This window comes from Lepisma saccharinum, chromosome 26, assembly GCF_977018435.1.
Source record: "Lepisma saccharinum chromosome 26, izLepSacc3.1, whole genome shotgun sequence".
In the NCBI taxonomy this organism is placed as follows: Eukaryota; Metazoa; Arthropoda; class Insecta; order Zygentoma; family Lepismatidae; genus Lepisma; species Lepisma saccharinum.
Window position 1 is genome coordinate 5,658,107 of NC_139254.1, and position 20,739 is coordinate 5,678,845.

General features: G+C 36.0%; 2 protein-coding genes across 7 annotated transcripts in view; one reads left to right on the forward strand and one right to left on the reverse strand.

Annotated features, from left to right (window-relative positions):
- The window catches only part of LOC145979723 (protein anon-73B1), a 110,688-nt gene that overhangs the window by 43,797 nt on the left and 46,152 nt on the right, over positions 1-20,739 (forward strand). The window lies entirely within an intron of this gene.
- upSET (SET domain-containing protein upSET) overlaps positions 1-20,739 on the reverse strand; it is an 82,106-nt gene that overhangs the window by 22,137 nt on the left and 39,230 nt on the right. For 5 of the 6 annotated variants that reach the window (XM_083112696.1, XM_083112695.1, XM_083112698.1 and 2 more), the window contains 7 exons: positions 17,456-17,766; positions 14,329-14,376; positions 11,648-11,987; positions 6,901-7,137; positions 4,720-4,950; positions 1,599-1,786; positions 627-816 (listed from right to left, as the gene is read on the reverse strand). In XM_083112696.1, the coding sequence (XP_082968822.1) occupies positions 627-816; positions 1,599-1,786; positions 4,720-4,950; positions 6,901-7,137; positions 11,648-11,987; positions 14,329-14,376; positions 17,456-17,766 (1,545 nt within the window). The remainder of the gene's footprint in view (positions 1-626; positions 817-1,598; positions 1,787-4,719; positions 4,951-6,900; positions 7,138-11,647; positions 11,988-14,328; positions 14,377-17,455; positions 17,767-20,739) is intronic. The other variant, XM_083112694.1, reaches the window with a different exon arrangement.

Sequence of the window (20,739 nt, forward strand, 5' to 3'; positions counted from 1 at the left end):
CAACCGAATGAAAGTCATTTCATGTTCCTGGGTGATAATTTTATTAGCAATATGCAAATTAGCTATTTTTCGTTTCACATAGTCGATAATTTCTCAACTTGTAATGCACCCAGAACATGAAATGACTTTGAGAAATTACCATTCTTTGAAAATAAGGCTAAAGTTTGCATCCCCTTCCCAAAATAGCAGGGAAGAGGTGGCTAACTCCCCATATTTATGATTTTTTCATTGGAAGTTGGGGGTCGCGGCCCACCCAACCCCTCTTATTGGCTTTGGCATTTTGATTTCTGCACCGTTGCATGCCCTGATGTTCTAGCTGCAAAACAAAAGTTACCCGAAGTAGATTGGTCAAATAGTTTAAGAGTTATAACATTTTTTGTCAAATAAGTGTACGAATTTCAAATTCGCGCCAAAAGGTGTCGGCGAAACCGGGGTTACTTTCTGACGACTCCCTCCGCAGAGTAAAGGTTAACTGCCAAACTAAGTAACGGGAGAATATGCAACTGATCTGCAAACAAAATAAAACAAACCGATTGATTCCACTAACAACTCTCTTCTTCTGAATCTGTCATGCGTTTGAAACACAAAATTAACTGCAGGAAAGAGCTATTATGTCCTAAACTTACCATTTTCCTTTTCTCACTTGCTGTGTCACATTCACTTTCTGATCGTGAGGCATCAGCCGATTCTTTGATGATAGGTGGAGGAATTTTTGTTGGAGATTTTGGTGCTGATCGTCTCAAGTTGGGAATTGAAGGTGGAGGTTCTCCATCTTCTGACGATGTTGTTCTTCTCCCTCTTCTTCTCCTGTCTCTCCTAGAAAATAGAATTAATCATCACTATGCATCCAACTATATCTACACAAAAATAAGTTTCAAAAATTTAGGCTTAGCCGATGGTACTTTGAGAACTAATATGGATACTTTCACTGGTTACTAGCACCAATATGTTAACAATGAAATATTCAGTTGCAAATCAATTTTCTAGTTTCGAATCAAAATATTCAAAGAATTTCATAGAAATATAAAAATAGCTCACATTTCATTACAAAATCAATATCTTCCAGTCGTTACTGACTCTGTAAGGTGTGAGGTGCATTTTCATATCATGTTTTGTCATGAAATAAACATGAAATTTAGAGTTTATTTACCGACGTGCCATTTTTTAAAAGTCTGAATTATCCTGCAAGTTATGCAAATTGTGGAAAATTGATTAATTTAGCTCTAAATATTTGAGAAGCAAAAATGGACTCCTTACATAGGAATAAACTTAATACTCTGACAACTACATAAATGTGCTATTAGAAGAGAAAAAAACTGTATAATAAGAGCATTTTCAAAATCAAATTTAGTTTTATTCACCATTTTAACAGCGAAATGTAATTTTAAATACAGCCTTTGATCCCTACATTTTCCAAATTTCTTTTTTACCAAAATCTTGTGGATCTACTGATCATAAAACTGTGGAACAATGATCCTCCCCAAAATAACTTCAATTCTTACACACAAAGAAAACTCCAAAGCGTCATTGTTGCCGATCAACACACTAGAACTTCCGAAAACTATTACTATGGAATCAAGAAAGGGACACTGACTTACTCTGTTTCTGTGAAACCATTTTTCTTCACCACCACAAATGCTGTGCAAAGTTTAGAATTGCACGCACATGATGATGGTGATATTATGTCCTTCTGATCATGAGGTACAGTGATTTCTGCATTTCTGTCTATAGATGTAGAAGCTACAATGTACAAATGCAATGTTCCTTTCTCTATACAATGTCGAACCTTTAAAACAAACAAAAATGCACAATATTAATTTACAAGGAAAATACCACATAGAGTACACATAATATCCTGATTTTGTGATTGTACACTCTCAATAAATACAAGGTGTCACTGCAGGTACCATTATACAATTATAGAAATTAATATAAACTTTACTGTGAAAGGATCAGTGGATTCCATTGGCTCATAACTAACAAACTCTCTAACCTTCTTAAACCCAAAGGTTTATGGCTGCAGCAACACGAGCCTTCCATCTGTCCCTATCCTAGGCAAGATCAATCCAATCATTTCCATCCTTAACAATTTCTTTAAGTCCATCTCAACGTTATCCCTTCATCTTTGTTTTACAGGTCCCTTACCATCAGGTTTCCCAGCAAGAATCTTGTAAAGTCTTATTTCCTCTCCCATACGTGCCGTGGCACATGGTCTCCCCATCTTAATCCTTCTTGATTTAAGTTCATAACATAAATTAATTAAACAACGTTTCAGATGGTGTTATTAAGTACTGGCTTATACCTGGTTCATTTTGTTCAAACTTTTAATACTTATACAGTGGAACCATTAAAATTTATAAGCTAAGGAAGAGAGAGACCTAAATGGAAACAAAGCTGCATCAGTGTTCTGTTCTTCCACTGTTAACAATAGATAATAGATGTAAAAGTTATCAATCCTGATAGTGTACTGATCTTACTCAAAGTACAAATATCTAATTTAGAAGCTGATAGACATTTTCACACCATTAACTTTGTGAACAATACTTGAATGAGCTTTACCTTAGAAAAACTCTGATTATATACAGATGGGGGACAAAATAATACGAACACCTGTGAAAAAGTATGCCACATTTCACACCGGCAGTACAGCAGCACCACCTGGCACTGAAGTCTGCCACCTAGTGGCTGTGAAGGGGAAGGTATTAGTTTGCCAACAGCAGTCATTGGTGGTGCATTCATCTATCATACGCTCTCAGAGACACTGCAATGTCAGACCTGACAGAGTTCCAAAGAGGCAAGATTGTTGGAGCACGTTCAGCTGGAGCCACGGTGACTGAAACCTCAAAGCTTGTTGGGTGTGCAAGGAGCACAGTATCAGCCGTTATGACAGTGTACACAACACAAGGTAAGATGGCATCTTCAAAGCACAACAGTGGACGAAAGACAAAGCTTGCTGCTCGGGATAGGAGGGTGTTGAAGCGCATAGTGGCCCGAAAGCACAAGCAATCGTTATCCGAGATAACATCTGAAATGAACAGGCATCTCCAGGACCCCATTTCAACCAAAACTGTCAAAAGGGAACTCCATGCTGCAAACATTCATGGCCAAGTGGCAATTCGTAAGCCATTGGTGACATCATGTAATGCTGTCAAGCGACGCCAATGGTGCAGAGCTCACAGAAGTTGGTCCCCACAGCAGTGGCAACAAGTCATCTGGTCTGATGAATCAACATTCACGTTATTTCAGACCACGGGGCACGTTTATGTGTGGAGAACGCCTCGAGATGCATTTCATCCTGACTGCCTCTTGCCGACTGTGAAGCATGGAGGTGGGTCCATTATGGTATGGGGCGCGATATCTTGGCATGGTGTGGGACCACTTGTTTTTCTGCATGGGAAGATCAATGCCAGTCACTATCGCAGCATTCTGGGGGATCATCTCCATCCTTTTGTCCAGACTTTATTTCCTGGGGACCGACCGTTTTTTTCAAGACGACAACGCTCCTATCCACACTGCTGGGTCTGTCCAAATATGGTTTGAAGAACATGACGATGAAGTAGGACATCTTGAATGGCCCCCACAGTCTCCTGACCTGAACATTATAGAACATTTGTGGGGATATTTGGAGTCCAAACTTCGTGCTCGAAGTCCGCCTCCAGCCACACTTTCGGAATTAGAGACTGCTCTGGAGGAAGAATGGCTCCATATTCCCTTAAACATTGTGCATGACCTCTATGCGTCCATCCCACGTCGCATACAAAGTGTACTTCAGTCAGAGAGTGGTCCAACCCCCTATTAATAAAGATTTTCTCTACATTCACAGGTGTTCGTATTATTTTGTCCCCCATCTGTATTCATAGGGATAACAACTAATAGCATTATGAAGGAATGAAAGAAATTGTGATTCCTATAATACATACTCTGAAGAGGCAAGTTAGTTTTTTCATGGAACTGATTTCTTTATTTCAGGTTCCTACAGCTACTTGCTCAGAATATCAACATGTGCCAGCCAAGCAGTAGACATATATTAGTTCCCTTTGGATGGTAGTGGCCTCCCGATGGCGTAGCGGTAACATCATCGCCTTGTAATTCCCGGTGGAATTGAAAGCACAGTGGTATCGGATCCCACTTTAAATTGTAGGCCCAGTCCCGATTGGCCTTTCTGTGCATAAAGTGGACTTAAAAGAACAATTCAAATTCATCTGGATTTGGATGGTAGCTGTGGTTACCAAGTTGATCCCGCAATAAAAATCAGTTTATGAAATTTTGGCCAACCAATAAACCGATATGCCTATATCGGCTAATACCGATAGAGTACCGATTAATCTGTCCCAACCCTTGTGTCTGATAACAGCTAAAATGCAGAATTGTGAAAGTCATACGTTAGAATGTGGTCTAGAGAGCTACATAACACTACTGTCAGACAAAATCACAAACTATAAATATTCTTGCGACAAATTTAACATTACAGATTTGTCCTACAATGTGAAAAATTCCTTAACAAATTTCCTGATGCAAAGTCTGCTTTGCTTTTCCACAGGGACCGCAGTTGCAGAATTTCATGCAACAAGATGCACAAATGCAGGTTCCTTGCTAGTAAGTTATATCATCCAAAACAGTTTACCTTAAGTAAAGTAATGCCAGATCAAACTAGCAGATAAAATGCAACAAATTAACTCTAATTAGAATAACGATGATAAGAATTAATAAAAGACATACCTCGGCATTAGGTTTGCAAGACCGCCTGATGAACCTTGCATCATTTCCATACGTTCTTGCATCTACACAAACTTCAGCTCCATCTTTAGGAAGCTGATAGAAAAATATAAATGGCGGATACCTCTTCGATAAAACCAAAGCTTGTTGGCGATACTGCGTAGCCAACATATATTTCCCCCTAATTTCAATGATGGGTTGATTTGGTGAGAGATTTGAAGTAGACAATAAAATCTGGAAGAAATTAAAAGGTTACAGTATATATAAAAGAACATTTGTTGAACTTATTATTTAATTTTCATTCTTTCCCTTAGAAAACAGAATTACATAAGCATTTATATAGGTAATCAAGGTAGTGGCTACCGAAATTAATAGAAAATAATGTAAAACAGCTTCGCGGAAAATGTAAGCATTTAGTTCTTTTTTAAATGGAAGAATACACAGCAAAGGGTGACTTACTGCAGTTAAGTTCCTGTCGAGTAGTAGTGAGTTATCTATTCTTCCCTTTATATCACATATTTATATGCTGTATGCTCTTTTGGGTTTGTGTCTTTATTTATAGGTAAGACTATGTACTTTGTATTATATTTACACAAAATAATAATGAAAATGACTTGAAGAGCGGAAAATGGTAGAATTGTACATTAACAATACAGACTGTAAAGAAAAACCTGATATGTAAGATTATCAGCGACATCACTGATATCAAACCATTGGTTGATACTAACATAGTACTATTCAGATTCATAACTGATAGCTTGGGAGACAAATTTATGGTAAATAAAAGGTTAGATCAGCGGTATATACCAGCGGTGGAAAAAAAATTGGCACACACTTTTTCATTATGAGAGGAAAAAACATACAAAAGAGCTATAAATTGATAATCTACTTCATTTTTATATACTGTACACATACACAAGTACTTAGCTGTCCCAAAAAGAAAACACCAACACAAAATCACTTCATTTCTAAATTGCATATCTCAAGTGATTTATTCATTGTATGTATTTAAAGGATATCCTTGCTGTCCAACAAATAAAATAATCAGTACTGCACATACAGAAACACATTTTGAAAATCACATGATGATAAAAAAAATTCATTCATGACTGAACACAAATGACACCATTGTTTCCCTTGATGTGCGGGAACAGACTAATCTTATGGCTGCTACAGCTAGCAAGTTCAATGAAACTGGAAGTTGAGTAGACATTCGGGGGAAGAAAGGAATGCAGCTCGACAGGGAGCAAAGTTTTCGAACTGAGATTATGTGCATGGGAAATCCCAATGTGCATCGTCTTCCTGATGTGAACGAAGATAAAACATTCTTCAGCTGCAAGTGGTAGGAAACTTTAGGCGAACGTTTCGTTACAAATCAACAGTTTGCGCGCACAACCTCGATTGTCGGTTTTTGCGTGTTTTCTACTTAATTTGATGATATTTCATGAAAAAGCATTTATTTTGTGGAAAAGCATACATTTCGCATTACTTCCCGAAAAAAAACTCATGCATATTTCATCATTGGGGGTGTAGTTACGTGCAGAATGTTCAAAATTGCATCTTTTTTTCACATTTCGCGATTTTGCGCATCGCGATAATTCAATGTCCCTACTCATAGCATTTTGACTCAAGGAAAATAAGCTGGTAGATGAAATAATTACCCAATAACTGAACTTGCCGATCACTCCATACAACTACTAATTTCCACAAATTTCTATCTACCATATTTACATCAAACAGCCTATGCAAAAATTCAGAATCCATATATACCTGCATACATCACTGCATAGTTAATTATGTGCTCTACAACTAGTGTGCTGTATTCAAGATCATTCTCTTATCTCAGTGTTGTAAATAATTTTTAAAGAATTGTATCATTCTCTTATCTCAGTGTTGTAAATAATTTTTAAAGAATTGTATTTCAAGAAAAGCTGGTTGCAGTTTGGAAATATGAAGCAATCCTATAACATTCACATTAAAAATATTAGGTGTCACAACACAGCCCTTGAAACTATTGCAAACATCTTACCCATTCAATGAGCATGACAATTCTCCCAAACATTGTGTGGAAATTCTAAATAGATAAAAATCTCTGAATCTAAAATATTTGTGGAAATCCTTGAAACGAGTAAAGGTCTATGGTCTAGCCACGTCTTACAGAATGGAAAGAATCAAAATACAAACCTTAACTCCAGGCTCGAGGAGATTTGTCCGGCATTTTGCAGCCCCGTGAATTGTCCTGAAGTCAGAGTGGATTCCATTCACTTTGATGCTCCCGATGCGAGCCCTCAGTTCCGGGGAGTAGTGATTTGTAACAGCTTCTTCATAGTTATCAATCCACTGCCGCAACTGCATCGTCGCATGGTCCCAAGAGTCTTGCGTTTCCTCATCCACCTGATCCATGGTCATTTTCCGCTTAGTCTGTTAAAATGTTGCATTCAAAAGATCATGTGAGAACACACACACACTAAATAAAATAAATGAACATCAAATACTTTGGTGATTTCTTGACCACTCTTGTAGTTTTGATCAAATGTGGCTTCATCTTCACTATAATGGTTGCCAACTGTCACACTCTTAGACAGCATGGAGCTAAGTCATCATAAAATAATCTAATCAGAATTTTACACATGACAATTTAATTAACTTTACAATCTAGTGATTGTATGTTCCTGGATCTACATTTTGCATTTCTAGCCTCAATGAAACAAAAAATAAAATTCTCCCAGATTATACATTTCCCCTGCAATAGTCCCAGGCCCATAAAAAAATAATTGTAACCGAAGTCCCACTGTATGAATGTCTAAACTTTCTGTGGTTCTATCACAACCCATTACATAAAGTATATTGGGCTAAATTCTTGAAGAGAGAGGGAGCTAATCTTGCAAAAAATTGCGTCCAAAATACAACAGTGGTCAAAACTGCAAACATATTTATCAAAAATTAAGAACTGAAAATGTAGAAGGGAGATAAAGTAATGGGTATTTGTATTCTAGGATTACAAGATCATGTAGCACTCAAACTGACTTTGTATTCTACTTTGGTAATAACATCAATATGCTGGGTATCCCATGTAAAACCGGTCTGTCTGTTCTGCATGGAAACATACGCCGGGCCGGTTTTACATGGGACACCCAGTATAAGCATAAATTACAAAATATTCTACAAATTTATTTACTTTAAAATAATGAAGAAAAATCACACATGGAGAAAACAAAATTGTCTAATACTTTTTGCCGCAACTCTTCAAAATACCAAATATATTGAACAAAATGTGGAGGATTTCAACTATGAATTTTCAAATGCAACTGCATTCTTCCCTGCATGAAAAAGGCATGGGTTAAAAACCTTATGCACATGGGAAAAATGGGGAACAATCCTGAATCTATGATTTAGATGGGGAAAATCTCTTTAGTCAGTGACAAACGTTTGTCATACCCTAATGTCTAAATGATTATTGTCAAATCTAAATAATCACGTAACACTTGATGTACTGCTTGCATGTAACCTAAAACTCTTAACTACGATCCAGGATAATATAAAAATAATATACAACTTATTATCTTGCATAATCTCTTATTTTATAAAATTTTACATTAGCTTGGCAAATTCATAGACTTTTGTTCAGACAGTTCTTAGTAGTGTGGAGCCAATACCGCCCCCCCCCCCCCCCCAACACACCATTACTATCATTCCCCTAAAATTTTTCTCAAAGGTCCAACTTGTGGTAGCTTTCGTTCTAAATCAACCCCAACATCTCCAGCTGGAAATTTTCTGGATAAATCACTGAGTATCAAAATCAGTGGATAAATGAAATATTGGCTCAGTCCTAAGATTTTAGTTTTGTCTGCTTTGAAATGAAGGAATCCATATAGAAGCCACCATAGTTAAGTGATTTTGTCTTGTTTTACAGCAAAACTCTTTGGCGAAACACAGTGACGCAATGAAAAGGTGCCATTTGATGGTAGGACAAGACACGATGGCAACAGCAGCTCATGCGATACGGTTCAGTTGGGAAGGTCTGGATTCATCCTCTCTACAGACATGTTCTGGCATCACATCATTACACCAGTAATGATGATGTAGAACATGCTGTTTGCAAAGGCAGCGGCTTTTAGAAGAAGAACAATGCTTCAAATTCCAGTTTGAAAAACAATGAAACACTCTTTTATGTTCTTAGGCAAAATAGAATTTACATTCCTTCTGTAACAGAACTGGAATGGCCCCTGTAAAAGGACATACCAAATTTACCATATTTCACCACATAATCGTTGCAGATTTTATGACAATTTTTTCTTCTTAAAAAGTGAGGTGCGACAATTATGTGAATTTTATTTAATAATAACATGTTGGTATTACTGATACTTTAAAGTCAATTATTACTGAATTGTCTTTGGTACAAGATAAGGATGCACGGAATACTCATGATGTAAAATTCAATATAGTTTAAATCGATGCACATCTTCGCGACAGTATAGTGAACATTTTTCCAGTTTGAAAAAAATTTAACACATTACTCGTTATTGATTTGTGCATTATGGGCAAACTATTATACTTGAGAAAATTTACTAGAGTCTTGCGAAGTACAGACTTACAAAATTTAATCTTCTGTATCCAAAGATTCTGCCCCGCTATTATTGGTTTCGTTATTTAACGCTCAGATCCCACAATTACGCGATGAAAAGATATAAACCAATTTTTGGAATGAAAAATCAGGGTGCGATGATTATGCAGGGAAGTACAGTTCTGGATTCCCTGTGCACTTCCATTTATTAAAAACGTGACCGAGAATGAGTGAGCAGTGTACCGGGAACTGGAATTTGAAAATCTGAGGTGCAGGCAGATGAAACCCCCCTGTATTTTGATGTATCACTTGATACTATGAAATGATAAAATACATAGTTTGGCATGGTCACTCTCACAATCTAATCTAATTAATTAGCTATTTTACCTGCACAGCTAACACCGCATAAACTCTGCTTGGCACAAGTGTCTTGGAATCCACCGAAGATCCAGACCTGAGTCACCTCTGTGCATAAATCAGACTTTAAAAACTCACACACAACTTATGGTCACTTTCTTCACATATATATATATATATATTTTCCTCCAGCCCTGACCATATCATGTGCCAAAAGTATCCATAATTTGTGTGAAAATATTGGCATGTCATATGAGTTATGTTTCTATCTAAAGTTTAAACAAAAGCCTCACAGGCAAACATACACGAGATTCTCAAACATTACTAAATTGCTTTTGTATGTGCATATTGCTTGCATTGTAGAATTACTTCTCCTTTTACGGTTATTACGTTACACCATTGTGTTTATATGCACGTAAGAACCGTAAACTTCCAAGAGAAATAATATTGCCAAATTGAAATAATGACCATAGTTCAATACAAGACGTTACTAACAACTTCCCTAAACTTAAGATATAAACAAATGGACACCATGATGTAAGTTGACAATCATACTTTAAACAACATGGCTGTATATAGTAGGGATGGACAGATATTACTAATTTCTGCAGATAGTCTACCGATCTGATAAAATATTGCAAACGTTCCTTATTAATTTAGCAACGTAACCGCAATGGGTTTTGAATTGAAAACCAGACAGCATGTTCAGACACTTACTTACATTACAAAAATATAGCATACAAATTTATGTTTATGAACATAAAAGATAGGGCCGAGCCGATACTAATATCAATGTATTGGTATCATAAAGTATTACTTGGATTTTAATCACTCATACCAACCAATACCTTTTCCGTTACAGGTAGGGTGACCAACTTTCGGCCAAATATTTATGAGAGATTTAGTCATGACAATTTTTGCTTATTTTAATGGTGCAGCATAACTCAAGCAAATGTAATGGGTAACATTACAAAAAAGAATTAATTTGCATTTTATGTAATATACAGATCACAATAGAAAAAAAAATTGCATGTTTCTTGTGTATTTGTCCACTGCTGGTGCAGAATTGAGAATAAATAAACTACTGCAAGATATGACATCACTTCTGGTTGCTGAAGGTTAAACGTGCAAGACCTTGCAGTCAACCAAGTTTTGTAAGGCTCGCCAAACTCGGAATGAGTTGAAATTTTGCGGTCTTGGTTGTTAATGAAAAATAGAATGTCAATATGGGAGACGGGAGGATATATATATATATAAATATTTAAAAAACAGGATAGTAGTTCCAAAGTATTGATATTATGCAAAATACATATTTTTCCTTATTTAAAGAAAAAAAAACAAAAAACTGTAGGCAGCAATGGATATTGATTTAATGAGTATCTCGTATGAAGTTATTGGGAGACTGCTATGATGTAGGTTTATGTATTAAAATTCATAACTATTCTGAACTACTTTGCCCTTTCCGGAACCATGGTGGTGTAGTCAGTTGGTCGTCTGACTGCACACAGGGGACTCAGAATCGATTCCCAGAGTGGGTGCTCCAAGGTCAGAATTTTTCTGGCCTTGTCTCTGCATAGTTCACCCAGCCTCCAATAAATGGGTACCTGGGGGCAACTCTGAGGGGTAAAGACAGCCGGAGTGTGGTGATGATTACATCACCTCCAGAAATGACAAGAGATCAAGAATGTGTGGGGACCTACCCCTACATCCATCCTAAATGTAACTTCGTGCCACGGTGCAATGTGCATGGGAAATTTACCTAACTTTCATTTTTGAGATTAATCTGTGTAAGTTCCAAGTGGTATCCTCTCAGCACTAATAAAAATACTACCAAAATGGTACAATTTATTTATAGCTACATTGGATTTGCAAATTTAATTGGTTTCATGCCTATATCAGTTGATAGCAACAGAGTACCGAGTCCCATCCGTACTACATACTAATCCATGTATGACAGATTCTGCATTGGTTGCCCAACAAACTTCAAATCACCTTACAGTAGTGTCTTACCCTTCTCTTTGTTGGTGTTCGTTTACTGTCTACTTTACTCTCCCGTCTCTTATTGGCTCTCCTCTCTCGCACTTTTTGTTCTCTTGGCAACTCCTTCCTTTGTTTTCGCACTCGTTTAGGTTCACTTTTCCTTTGCGTTTGTCTTCTCCTTGCACTTACACTAACAGCTTCTTCCACACTGTCCGAAGAACTGGAGTCTGTGTTGAGTTCCTCGCGTTTCCGCAATTGCAATGTCCTTGCCCTGTGCCTGTCCACCTTTCGTGGTTGACACTGCTCGCACATATACTCATCGGGGATATTTGACCGGTCAATTCCCATGCAGTCCACATGCTGCCACACACTGGAACAAATAATTTTCATCAGTAATTAATTGCATTTTTTTAAAATACAAATTGAATTATATACAGGGGTAGATATGCAGTCGGCATGGCACTTGAAAATTACTACCTAGTGCCTGAATTTTCAAATTCAGTTCTAAAAAAAATTTAGGTTGCTTATGGAAATATCCATTACCTTTTAAAAAAAACAAAAACTACACAGTACAGTGGGATGCACAAGAATTACCAAGTAGATTGTCCATCTCCATGTTCATTCTATTTGCACACAATGAGTGTTTCAAAATTTGAAACAAAACGCTAAACAAGCTGCTGAGAACTCTTGCACCAATATATGTAAAAATCCATTTCTTAAAAACGTGTTGGATGCAAGAGAATAATTAAAGAAAATGGTCGTGGATAATTTGCCAATCAACACTTGTGCATTCCACTGTACAGTATGTGTTTTTTCTTGTAATGTTATGTTTGTGTGTTTTCTGTGTTACGTGTATCATTAAATGAGAATAATAAACATGCCATTATCAATGTTTCTAATGCTGCTGGCCAAATATGAGAAAGTATGACATAGTTATTCATGCTGTTACCGGTATAGCCTTCTTTAGGAGGCGACTCCCATGCAAGAATTAATTTATTTTAATCCAATTTTGTATCAATTAATAAAACTACTAAAATGCTAACCAAGCCAGTTTATATAAAGATTTAAAAACAATTTACATGTAACGTTTCAACCCTGTCTCCTTGTCTTCTTAGTCTGGGAAAGACCCGGATACAGGGCTGAAACGTTACATGTCAAGGGTTTTAAAATCTTTATATAAACTGCCTTGGTCAGCATCTTAGTGTTCTTAATATGGAAACAAGGCATAATTATAATTAATACATTTAATCAAATGTTTTAAGATCACATTTCAAAATTTGTAGCTTTATCTTAGTCGGATTCGTGGCTTTCTTAGCATGATTTGAAAAGGAAAATGCTGGCTCCTAAGAAAAAGGGGCCGATGGCTGAATTGTTTTTCAGTTTTGTCTACCTCTGATTACATAGTAGTTACCTTCATAAATTTGTATAGTAACGTGACAAGGTAGGAAATTTGCCAACTTCATCATACTGCTACTTTGCCTTGTAATAAAAAAATTAAAAAATAAAAAATAAAAATCTGATATTGGGCCATTCAACATCAAATGAATACAGGTTTTAATGCAATAGTAGTTCATTCTCAGATTTTGATGAAATTTGGTTACCTTATTGAAACCAGAGTACAGTTAAGGCAGTTAGGGGTGTGGTGCTGATCACATCACCCCCACTCACGACCGGATCAAGAAAGTGTGAGGCATTACCCCCACACCCCCTATACGCCTTCATGGCGTGGTGCTAAGCACAGGGGAACGCTTTACCTTTTTTTTACTATGCTTACCTAACCTAATCTTGGTTTTTGGGGCTATCCGTCAATGGTTTGTGATGACATAATTAACATGAAAGTAGGTATTTTTCGGTTAAGAAGGTTGAAACACTGCATACCCACTCCAAATCGACAAAACACAAGCACGACGTGCGATGATCCATGACGAGTGCGTGCCATATTGTATGTTCCGCAATGGAAGAAAGGACCCAAAAGAATTACTTATAATGTGAAAAATCAAAGTTATTTTCGTGTAAATAGCATAATGGCACCTTCAACTATGTTCCGCAATACACAATTGGTAAGTACGAACCATTTAAAACTGAAAATATCCGATAGAAATGTGTCTCCGATATAAAAGACATTTACCATATACCCAATACTCACGAAACCAATCAATCAACACTAAATACTTACTCCCTCCATTATGTTGAATAGACAGAAGCTTACCAAAATGTAACTGTCAAATGCACAACAAAACAAGCTTAAATTCTTTAGATATAACAACTTAATACTGGCAACAATGAAACTGCCAAACATAGAATCAATCATTTCTATCCCTTTGAATTAAGAACCTAACATTGTTAAGTCAAACAAATTCTAATTATTCTGTCAAATCTCTCATTCATATTACAAGACCAGAGTTGAAATGAATTATCCAAGATGGCTTTTGTTTATCAGTGATTAACCTATGATCTGATAGTTGCCAGCTCTAATATTTGTATTTATATTTTCATCTTCTGTTAACTAAATCTTGTTATCTTGATGAATATTTTATTCACTGCACAATATTTTTATCAATGTAATAATTATTCCCATACTTCACTAAGTAAAGTGAATTTAATGTGCACATAAACTACTTTCAATCCTCATGTCATGCTTTATGGTTGATTTCTAACAAAGCACCTTAATACTTAACAATAAGGTAGATTGAAGAAAAAAAAATACTTACGAACACTTATCACAGCATATCATATAACCATCATCGTGTTCAAAATCACTGTAAATAAAAAGCATAAATTAATAATCACCTTCTTAACTTATTGAAGAAAAATAGACAAGTAAAGAATTATAATGCTTATAACTAGAACTAAAACGTTTTCTGGCATCTTGATTTTTCACAGGTTCCTCAAAAATCTGCACGACACTTTTGCAGTCTAATTATCCTGAAAATTTGGTAAAATTCGAAGTTTCCATTAATTTCTTAACAATATTGTGTGGAAAAACTGTACAGGGTGTTCAATTCAAACCTCCCACATTTCAATTCATCATTGCTAAAAGGTTATGAAACATAATGGAATGCCAGTGTGAGAAACTCAAAGAATTTTATTGCATGACCTCGAAGTTCACCGTTCTCTCACTATGAGGTGCCACAATTGCATAAAGCATAATGGCGACTCCGCAGCAGTGCGCACAAACTGAATTCTGGTATGCAGAGACGAAATTAATCCTTACAGTGCAAGGAAATTACCAGAGAGAATATGAGGTGAAGCACAACCCTGACAGATGGAATGTGGCCTCGTCTGAAAACAACATGTTTCAAAGAAGTTGAGGATTTGTACAACTTTTGTTAAAACTTTACAGCATTGGTACCAGTATCACTGTGGGTTTTGGCTCAGCCCTAACCCTAAGCCAACATTCTCACTTGCCAAAAAAGTGACTCTATGCATAGAAACTTTGCACCATTTCAAAAAAATGGTTGCGAACACACACCTCAGATTCAATCTGAAAAACTTGCTACCATTCAGTGCACTGGCGATTATGCGAGTGCTTCCGCCCACTGGCAGGACCATTAACTATATTCTCTGCTGTTATTTCATGGGATGCAGCACAATGCTTATTAGTTTTAATTGAAGCAGTCAAGAGGACAGAGCTGATAACATAACTTGTCTTATCTGAACAAGGCTATTTTCTACAGATGGCCAAACGGTTGGTTACAAAGACATTTGACACGAGACAAATTAAGCAATCAATACTAATTATCTCCTGATAATACAAATGTAGTATTGGTTCATTAGATAATTTACTAAACCATTATTTTTATCAAATGAATTGCTCAGTAACACACGTTAACTTGCATAATTGCAGTATTTCATGTGGAGATGAAAACTATTTTGCTTGATGACACTCGTGGATGTTTGCGAAATGGTGAAATGTACGGAAAACAAAGAAGATTCTGCGAGAGAAGCAAAAAAAAAAAAAAAAAAAAAAAAAAAAAAAAAAAAAAAAAAAAAAAGCAGCTCCATCAAAATCTATTATTGGTCGGAGGTTAGGAACTGGAATTATTCACTACAACTTCTTGATTCATGGCACAACCAACACAGCAGAGAAATATTGCCCCTCCCCCCCAAAAAAAGTGGAAAACTTACACCCCCCCCCCAAAGTTGAAAATTTACACCTAAGATTACTCAATCAAAAAGAATCAATTCTTCACCCTGACAAAGATAATGTCTCGAAATATTACTGGAAAAATTGAAGAAACACAGATGCTTTACCCAGTTTATTCACGAGATCTCTACCATTTTATAAAGGATCTTGAGAACTTACTACCACCTTGTGAGAACCAGATGAAGGTAACAATAACTCCAATTTATCAAATTTAAAGGAGGGAGGAAATAACATTAGAGATTCAGGGCACAAGTGCTGTAACTTCATTCAATGCAGTTTTGAGAAAAATGCAAATTTAAGTAACTTAGTACTATGTTTAGCTGTTGGAGCACAAACACAGTGGTGCCTCTATGAGCAAGAATTTGAAACTTAGGAGATACTTACTTCTAACATTGCAATGTTGATACTTCACAGTTCTAAGTTACACATGCAACACCATTTCCATGAAAAGTAGAGTTATGTCACTTGTGCTCCAAACACCTCATATACTCTTAGAAATATGACTGAAGTAAAAACAATAAACTGGAGATATACAAATAGAGGAGATAAATTAAACCAAAAAAAATATGTATTTTTGGCGTTTTCTTCTTCTGCAGGGTGTCTAAAACAATAACAAATCCAAAATTCTTGACCTTTCTTTTATCTCATTCAGAGTGGCTATACTAGGACCTTGATAAAATTCAAGTATAATTCCCAGCTTTGAAGGCGAACTTTAAAAAATCAAGGATACAAGCAGATGTTTTCTCTATATCAACCTTACATATTACCTCCTCTAACCACCCACATACACACACACACATGCAAATATATTTACAATATAAAGGGTCTGTGCGATTCCATTTAAGTTGCGGAGTTTGCATTTGCCATTTCACATACTCGGACTCTAAATACATCTCAAACACAAGTCACAAATGTAACACTATATATTAATGTACGAAAAATTGTTCATTGTATAAGAATTTCAAAATCAAATTTACCTATCAACTCCAAGATTTCTCGCAAAAATCTTCCGTCTGCCAGATTATTCTGTAAAGGACACTAACAAAGCAAATGGACCGAGAGAATTCTGTTTTATTTTTCACGCAGCTTTTGCTTTTTCTTCCTCGATAAAAAAACTAAACTGTGAAAAACTTGCCTCAGAGCATTAATATATATAGATTCAATGGCATTTGAATTAATAAAAGTTGCAATTTTTCACGTCTATGGACGAAAATTCGAGTAGAATTCACATATAATTCCCGGATCCAATAATTCATGCATAATTTCCCAGATTTCAAGGAATTCCCGGTGAGTAGACACCGTGCTATTTTTCTTAACCTTTACGTACTTAGGAATAATTGGAAATTAATAAAATATAAAGTTTTATTCAATGAAAATCCCCTGCCAAGGCAAGTTAAGATGAAAACTGAAGCTGTACTTTACAAGAGATTTAGACTTGCTTTAATTTTTAATGCCTGTAAAAATTAATGTTTCAGACTTCATCCTTCACAAGGAATAGCCACATTACTTTCATATTTTTATAAAACTTGACACATACAAGGATGTATTTCTTAAGTAAATTGAAAAAATCTTAACCACAGCTCAATACTATTTTATGTTTCCAAATATTCAATTTTATCAAATCCCAGTACAGGCATATAACAATGTAAATTCACTATACTGTAAAAAAATATATATTCATTTCAACTTACCAAACACATCTTGTTACACTATCTTCCTCTTCACCTTCACCCTCTGGAGCAGTTTCCGTCTCCTCCCCTTCTGGTTCTGGATCACCCGCTATGCTGCTAACGATGCTTGCTCGAGAATCCTCGTCCATAACGTTCAGCATAGGAATATTTTGAGAAGCAGAATGTACAGGACTTGGACTCCGTCCTACAGGAGCAGATGCTTTGGTTGATAAAATAGGAGATTTTGGAGGAGACGAGTGATGTACTGGCAGAGGAGACAAGGGGGGAGTTGGGGGTGGGGGAGCTCCATAATTATGATCCTGCAAAACAGACTATTAAAAATTCCTTGTCAGAAATCGCACCCTTACTCTGAAGATGAACATCTACATATTCAGGGTGAACACAATGGTACATGCAAGGATGAATCATGCTATCTGTGTGGTATAACCCTTAGGGATGTAAGCAGAGTAATTATTAGCAGGTGACCAGTCTGTACTTTTCTACATACAGTAAAACCTCTTTAATCCAGACTAATGGGGGGGGGATACGCTGACCAGTTTAACGAAAGTCCGGACTAACTGAAATAACCTAAAAGAACAGTAGAAAGTGCATTAAAACTCCGTTTATAGCAACAAAACATGTTTATTATGGTGTATTTAAAGGGCATAGGCCTAAATACACTATACAGTACAAAGTCTGCGGGAAACAGAATTTCATAAGTGGTTGACTGCCTTTTCTTTGGGAAGTTCTCTTGTTGACTTCAAGCCACATTTAAAACCTTGCATTCTGCTTTTATTTTTTTGCCTTTTGCCTGTCTGGATTAACGAGGTTTTACTGTGTGTGTGTATATATATATTTATATATTTATATATATATATATATATATATATATATATATATATATATATATATTTATTGCATTGCTGGTCTGCCTCATGGGTTAATCATGACAATGAGGATGAATGATGATGGGACAAATGCCTTACCGAAGTCTGTTGGTTTCTTAGCACATAATAATGTGGGGTTGAATTTCCTGGCAAAAATGTTTGTTTATTACTTCGTAGTTACGAAGTGTACTCTTTTATTTTTAGCAAAACCATGTCCCACACTGTGGGTGTTAAGGTTGGGCTCTGAATATGAGCCACCCACAAGTACGAGTCTCCTGAGGAAAGCGTAACAACTTTTCCTAAAATTTCGGCCTGCGTATGGGACCCACCATCATGAGGAAATTTGGGAGAAATTTCAAATTGCACTAAAAGAAAACGCTGATAGATTCATTCCACACAAAAACAGTCTTGGTATCTAGGAGTTGAGTTATATCTAGCAATGGAGTGCAAAATGAATATTCCTCATTACCATGATAACAACAGTATAACTAACATTAATCAGGTTTAACATTATGTAGGCATTTTGGGTATTTAGTGCTACTTTTGGTTAATCTCGATGATGAGGATCACCGATGAATACATGAAATTGATGAAAGGACACTCATAAATAACACCCATGGGATTCAAATTCCGAAACCTTGTTGGGAGAGATCAAACGTTGCCTACTTAACATGCTCCGGAAGAGAGTTGGCTTGCAGAATTTTGTGAATGCAAATACAAAGTGGGCTCTGACATAGAATACAGTGGCTATGACAGAATACATTTCTACATCAGGAATATTCTCAGAGCATGAATATATTCTAGCCAGATGTTTGAATATTATAAGAGACTGATGCAATAACCTAAAAAAAAACTTTTACAAGAGGTCTCCTTCTTTCAGCAAATATAGGACTGTACAGTTTTGTTAAGTGTCAATTTTGTAAGGGTATGTGGTCTGAATATGCTGTTTCCTGATGAAACAAATGAAGGATAAAATACCCTGCATGCATCTCTAAGGTTTGATCAACAACTAATGCAATTTTCTACCTTTCATTCAAGCCTGAAATGCTTGCAAATCAAATTAATTCAGTGTAAAAATAAAACTAAATTGGTCAATGAAGAACATAACATTTAAAAAATATTATGTCATTATCAACACAAAAATTTCCTTCATATCTTCTTTAAAATTAAATCTAGTGATGGAAAAATAAAACAGAAGAAAGTTAGAGATCTGAAAAGAAGTTGTAAAACTTCAACAATTGACTATTTTCATTTAACTGATATTTTCCCCACTATACCAAACATGAAGTTATTTTCAGATTTCACACCAAAGTCAAAAGTCATATCATTTGAGAATTTTACCAATTTATTGCAGGCTTCTGCAGTTTGTCATGCTGATATGGTGTAAAACCATGCCCCCCCCCCTCCCAAACACACACACATACGTTGGCACTGCAATGCAAATTTCAAGTTTATACTTAATATATATTAACGAAAGTGACACCGTAATCTCATGAAACCATTCTAAATTGAAATATTAAATTCTTTCGCAAATATACACAATATTAACATAAATATTGAAAAGCCATCATCAATTTGACTATATGTTGTGATCAGTGGCGTGCGGTGCTAAATCAGGCAGGGGAACAGGTGACCTGCACTTGCCCCTCCCATACCTGTCGTAATATAATACAGTAAACCAAGTAAAATTCAACCCTTGTTGAAATGAACCAAATAAACATACGAAACATATGTTAAAAATTTTCAGAAGTGACATACATGAAGCACGTTAAAATTATGAAAATACTAATGTTAAAGCAAATATGATATAATGTAAAGAAAACATTAAAAACAAAATTGTTGATGCGCAACAAAGGAAAAATTAATAAAAGCAATTTATGATTCATCAGAAAAAAAATGTTTTGTCGAAACCGGTTTCATCTCTCCATTTGTAGATTAAGTTGACATTATTTTCCCTAGAGTTGAGCATTGTAATTCAAACGTCCTTAATGCAATAATGGCAATCAGATGGCCGAGTTTTTTCATGACGTCCGCTAGATTTGTAGAAATTGTGACAAAATCCGAACTGTTCCAAACTCCCTCTCGGGAACAAACAAGGACAACAAAAATTTGCCACTGGAAGAGTATCCAGTTAATCATTTTACAGAGTTGTAGTAACTTGTTTGAAAAATGCCTTGTGTACGATTTCGTTTTAGTTTCTAATTAGGTTAGGATAGGTGTATGTCTGCTGTCTTTTCTGTAAAGTTCAATGTACTTAGGGTGACCAGACGTCCTCTTTTATCCGGACATGTCCTCCTTTTTAGGTGTCTGTCCGGCGTCCGGGCAGATTTTTTAGAAATCGGTAAATGTCTTCCTTTTTCGGAAAGATTGATTGATCCATTGAGTTGGTGTTTTAAGTCCACTTATGCACAGTAAGGC